General features: G+C 32.7%; 1 protein-coding gene across 4 annotated transcripts in view; it reads left to right on the forward strand.

Annotated features, from left to right (window-relative positions):
- Kcnt2 (potassium sodium-activated channel subfamily T member 2) overlaps window positions 1–6,000 on the forward strand; it is a 388,623-nt gene that overhangs the window by 297,254 nt on the left and 85,369 nt on the right. For 3 of the 4 annotated variants that reach the window (XM_026779913.1, XM_005348456.3, XM_026779915.1), the window contains exon 15: window positions 4,933–5,082. In XM_026779913.1, coding sequence (XP_026635714.1) covers window positions 4,933–5,082 — 150 coding nt within the window. Of the gene's footprint in view, window positions 1–4,911; window positions 5,083–6,000 lie in introns of all 4 variants that reach the window. The other variant, XM_026779914.1, reaches the window with a different exon arrangement.

Here is a 6,000-nt window from a genome sequence, read left to right on the forward strand (position 1 = left end):
GTCATCAGTGTTTTTGATCTTGGCCATTCTTGCAGGTGTAAAATTGAATCTCAGAGTTGTTTTGATTTCATGAGTAAGTATGTTGAGCATTTCCTTAAGTGTCTTTCAGACATTTAAGATTCCTCTGTTGAGAGTTCTCTATTTAGGTCTGTACTCCATTTTTTATTGGATTATCGATGTGAAAATAATTTGTCTGCATAATATCAAGAATTGAACAACAGCAAGTCATGTGACAAACTGGGTGAATCTTGATGAACCTGTTATTGCTTAATTGTACAATTTAGGATTAGAGAAAGCAGAATATGCTGGAAAAATAGATATTATTAACAAATTTATTTAAAACAATAAAAGTAATAAAAGAGGTAGATTTTAATAATGACTACATTTCCTAAATTTAAAAGTAATGCTCTATACACAAAGGTTAAAAAAAAACCTCTTAGTTTTTTCCTCAGTGTCATCACAATCACCATATATATAAAAAAAATGCATATGTTAAAAGTCAAATTCCACTTTCCACCATTTTTTAATATTCACTAATCAATAAGAAGTTGTCAGATGAATGAGGTTTTAGGTTTTTTTAAAAAGTGAATTCATTGAATAATTTATTGCAGTTTTGACATAGGGACTGAAGTTGCTGTATAAGGCTTTAAGATGTTGTTATTTGGAGCACAAAATTCCACTTAACACATGATATATCCATATGAAAAGATTTGAGATGAGAAAAATTTTCATTTCAGACTTAATTATCTTCTTTTACTATATTCATAGTATCTGTATGGTGTGTGTGTGTGTGCTATTTTAAATTTATAAACATAACATGCTCAGTATGCATGTAAATTTAATGTTATCTATTATTTCAGATTTGATCCCTTAGTATTAGACAATCAATTTGGATGTATTTTCCCTTGGCAAAGACTATTTTTATTGCTCTCAAAACACCTAAATTTCTGATAGTTCTTCGTCTAGGGTCAAGGCTCTATGCAATTCTGCCCTCCCATGTTAATATGACTTTTGGTGATATCCTTGCTTAGAAATGACTTAGGCAGCCATATTTACTAGATTTCATGGGGGTAACTTTTCTGACTTTTCTATCTATCAACAACATAAAGAAAAAGAAGGTATTTGTTTTCCGATAGTCACTTTTCCATCAACTTTGAGTCCCTACCTTGTACTTGATAAATTGGTTATTCTCTCTGTAACTTAGACTCCTACTAAAAAGTTGTTAAGTGCCTGTGGATATTGTAAATAAACCGTCCCTTAAAATGGGGGAAAGCATATCAAGAAATAGATCATTGATATAGTTTTATTCAAAATATTCCCAAAGAAGTAAAATATGAATAAACCAACAAAAAGGCAAAAGACTTGTAGAATGAAAATTTTAAGCATCTGAGAAAAAATGTAGAGAAAGACACTAAGAAATGGAAAGACATTCTATGCCCATGGTTTGCTAAAAATGATATTGTAAAAACTACCCTTCTGCAAAAAATCTATTTATACTTTCAATGCAATTCATCAGAATTACAAAAATAATTTAGGGCCTTTAATTTAATTGTTAAAATTGATATACAAGGTTTGTACTCATCTAATAGGGTGCAAACTGCAATGCAATTGTGTATACTGTGTATAATGACCAAATCATGGTAATCCACATGTCCATATCCTTCATTATAATTTCCATGGATTGTGAAACTTCATATTTTCCTTCATCTTTGTAACAATACAGAGAATGTGTAGGGCCAATACTAGAGACAAAGATGAGTTAGTAATCCTTTAAATATTTAAGAATTGATGAGGAAAAGGACAAACCAGTTGATTAATTCAAGGGAAACATGGGTGGTAACCATCATTTTAGTGATGAGGGGAGCAGGCCTGCTTTTTGTTCCTCCCTGCTCCCGCAAGACTAGCTTTATATCCGAAATAACAACACACAAATTGTATTCTTTTAAACAGTGCTTAGCCCATTATATGTAGCCTCTTCTTGGCTAGCTCTCTATCTTGATTAACCCATTTCTAATAATCTGTGTAGCACCACGAGGTGGTTGCTTAAAGGGAAAGATTCTAGCCTACATCTGTCTCAGGTGGAAGAATCATGGCGACTGATTCACTTCTCTTCTTCCTAGCATTCTGTTTGGTCTACTCCACCTATCTAAATCCTGCCTTATCAAAAAGCCAAGGCAGTTTCTTTATTAACCAATGAAAGTAACAAATAGACAGATGACCCTTCTCCATCACATCATTAGTAGTTGGGCCCAACAAAGAGCTACTTTTGTCTTTGCTCTTCTTCAATCTTCTTAGCACAATTATAAGAAGAACTTTTATAAAATTTAAGTGCATACTTTTGCACGTGTGTAAAATCCCCAGTGGCTGCCTAGTCATTTCAAGCAAATGTCACATGTATTGATTGTTGTTTTCTACATGAGCTCCCTCCTTTGTCATCTGTCTCCTACACATCTTTCTTCATCAACTCAGAATAGAGTTTTTTACTTTTGTTTAACCATATTGGGCATTCCTATGGTTAGGGGAAGGACCTGTTACTCTTGCTGTCATACATGGATTTCTTCAGGAAAGCTACAGACAATCTTCTTCATTTATATTTTTGTGAACCCTTGGACTTTCAGTATTGGAGTTCTTAGGTCATCTTACAAACGCTGAAATTACCCGTTGAAAACATAGGCTCCTTTTCCCTTCGTTTTTCTCCTCAAAGCTTTCTTCTCCTGTTTATTCTTAGTAGTCTGTAACTACTCCCTCCATTTTGCTAATTATTACAGCATTCAATCTAAAACCTTCTTTGTACTCAGTCACTGCTTTGTGAGACTTTTTTATTGCTATTAGTATTTTCCACATAGTCTTTCAAATAAAAGGCCCAAGTTTCATGAAGAAAAGTCTACATCTTTACAATAATTGAAAAGTAAATGTTCTTGGTTACTTTTTACAAGATATTAAAGAAGTCATGAAGATAAGGACTCCTAATGATAAGGTGCTTCCTGAGAGGGGAAGTAAGGTTATGAAGTAGCAAGATGAGAAACACTTCATGAAGGATTTTTTTGAATCTGGCCTGGGCTGAGTCCCATCACTTTTGCTCTCTTCCTTGGTACCACATTATGTTCCCATTTCAGCTTCTGAATTAGGTTTTTGATTCTCTTGAAGGGATTTTAGTATATTTGCATAACAGCTCTCTGACATTGAGATCATTTTGTATCTCAAATAAGCCATGATGAATTGCCAGACTGTTCTCTGATATTGCTGGACCTTCAGTAGGCTTTGATGTTTGCCAAATACTATTTTGCCAAATTGTTCTTTGGTCCATGGATAATTTGGTTTGCCAAAAAGAATTTTTTTCTCCACAAGGAATCATCATTCTTAATATATTTACTTTCATTGTTTCTATGACAAAATATCTGAGAGAAACAACTTAGAGGAATAAAAAGAATTATTTCACACACAGGTTCAGAGAGATTTCAGTCTGTCTACAGCACAGTTCATATGTGCAATAGTAGCATGAAACAGAAGGTTTTTAATCAGCTATGGGTTTTTTATGATTTTTGTATGAATTGAATTTCCAAAGCCTCAGAATTAGGTAGAACATTTTAGAGCTAAAGAAACCATAAGTTTTATTCTTAATGTATGTGTCTTCTTTATTTAAGCACCATTAGCATCCCTCTTGAATACCATCTTATTCTACTTTTAATTGTTATTACACATTGTCAAAGAGTGAGTGGTCTATATACAAGAAAACTTTATTTTTCACATTTCAGGTGTTCAGAAGTCTAAAATTTAGGTTTTGACTTGTCAGTCCTGAACTACAGCTTCTGAATTGCAGATTTCTTACTCTGGGCTGTATTCTTGTGTAGTAGAATGAACAGGCTAGCTCTTCAGAACTGATGATGGCTCTAATTCACTCTGGTGTTTACTGTTATTGCCTACCATACCCAAAGGCCTTACATACAAATACTAGCCTATGAATGAAAGCAATACATGCATTAAAGGGTTATAAATATCAAATCTATTTCTGGACCCTTTTTTAAAAGAATATTTCTCAAATATGTAGCAGGAATTCTACTTTATTTTAATCATTAAAACCCTGAGTCAGATATGGGGGTAAATGCTAAAAGATCAGAGAAGCCGAAAAGCCAACCATTTGTTCTTACCTCAGCAGAATCCTCAGACAGAATGGGTGATTGTGTTTCTCTCTAGGAATCCTCAGACTGAATGCCTTGAGCTACTGTTTCCTCCAGACTTATATATCACTCTCTGCCCAGCCATATTCCTTCCCATATTCACCTCCATTGTACTGGGGTTAAAGATCTGACTGCTTTGTTTTTCTGATCTTTCAATTTTCACCCCCTAATATATGACTCTAGGTTTTTATTATTAAGACCAATTAAAATCATACTACATCAATATCTGTCTTTTCTTGAGGCATACATAACATGAGAATAGTATTGATTATTAAATTGGCAAAAGTTAACATTACATACTTTTGCAAACTCAAATTGATATCATGAAAAAAAATTAAACATGAAGCAAATTTAGTATCTATAAGAGTCAAGGTGTATCATAAAGTAAATTTTGCCTTATGACAGAGACAATGAAACAAGTTCTACACACTGGACTTGGGTGCAGCATTTCCACAAACTGAAACGATTCACATCTTTGAATCATGGTTCCATGGCCAGAATAAATATTTCTGACATTGAGTCTTGTAAAATTTTACTATCTACCTACTCACTAATCATCATTTTCATGTTATATGTGGAACTAAATTTAATTTAGTGTGATGTCATTAATCTGAACTCAGAACCCAATGTAATATCTCCTCTAATTGTGTTGACTGGTTCTCAGCCTTAGAGATTGACTTTCCAGCCAATGGCATCATTGACCCACATTCATTGTCTTTTCCTCTTCGTGTATGTGTGTGTGCTTATGTTGCAGAGAAGGTCAGCAGTCGCCAGAACAATGGCAGAAGATGTACGGGAGGTGCTCTGGAAATGAAGTCTATCACATCGTTTTAGAAGAAAGTACTTTTTTTGCTGAATATGAAGGGAAGAGTTTTACCTATGCCTCTTTCCATGCACACAAAAAGTATGTTTCTGTTTTCAGTGGAGAATTAACTCATCAGTCAATCAGATCATATATAAACTATTTTCCAAAGATCAACCCATATTGGTGCTCATGAGTTTCTAGCATTTTGACTTTTTAGCATCAATTTTGTTACATTTAAACTATGAATATTTAGTATCTACAAGTCAAGTTTACCAAGAGAAAAATATCTAAGGGATGTCTACTCTACTACATCTGTGACCCACATAACATCCTGGGCAATTAAGAATTAACAACCATAAAACATTAAATCTTATTACAGAAATGGATTTAAAATGTTGTGTGTGTTTATATATATATATATATTTAATATATAATATGTATTTAGTTATATATATATAATTATATATGTGTGTATGTATTTACAGTAACAGAAACAGATGAAGAACAAAATTAGAAAGAAAAAAATAACATTTTCCCCCTTTGACCTTTTGATTCTTGGTCTCATGTAGTTTAGGCTGCCCTCAATATCACTATGTGCACAAGCCTAATCATGGTTACTGATTTTCAACTTTTGCTTCTGAAACAACACACAATTATCCAAAAGTAGATAAATAATAATTTGATTATAACCTTTCCATTGTCCAAAAGGAATATTAAATAAATGATACTATATACACTTTCTAGCTTGGTCAGGATGATTTGTTTTTCCTCTCCTTTATTGACAAAATTAATTTTTTTAAGGAATACAAAAGTATATCAAAAATTTTCTATATTAAAGTAATTAAATGTAATTTATTTGGGCACTTTGTAGTAATATATTCCCTTAACTAATATATAGTGTACTCATTTTAATTCTCAATGGCTTTTACATATATTTCCAATTTGACTCACTCACTCACTCAATGAGTTTTTTGTTGTTGTTGTTTTTTTGTTTTTTTTTTTTTTTTTTTTTTTTTG

The sequence above is a fragment of the Microtus ochrogaster genome, chromosome 6 (genome assembly GCF_000317375.1).
Source record: "Microtus ochrogaster isolate Prairie Vole_2 chromosome 6, MicOch1.0, whole genome shotgun sequence".
Lineage (NCBI taxonomy): Eukaryota > Metazoa > Chordata > Mammalia > Rodentia > Cricetidae > Microtus > Microtus ochrogaster.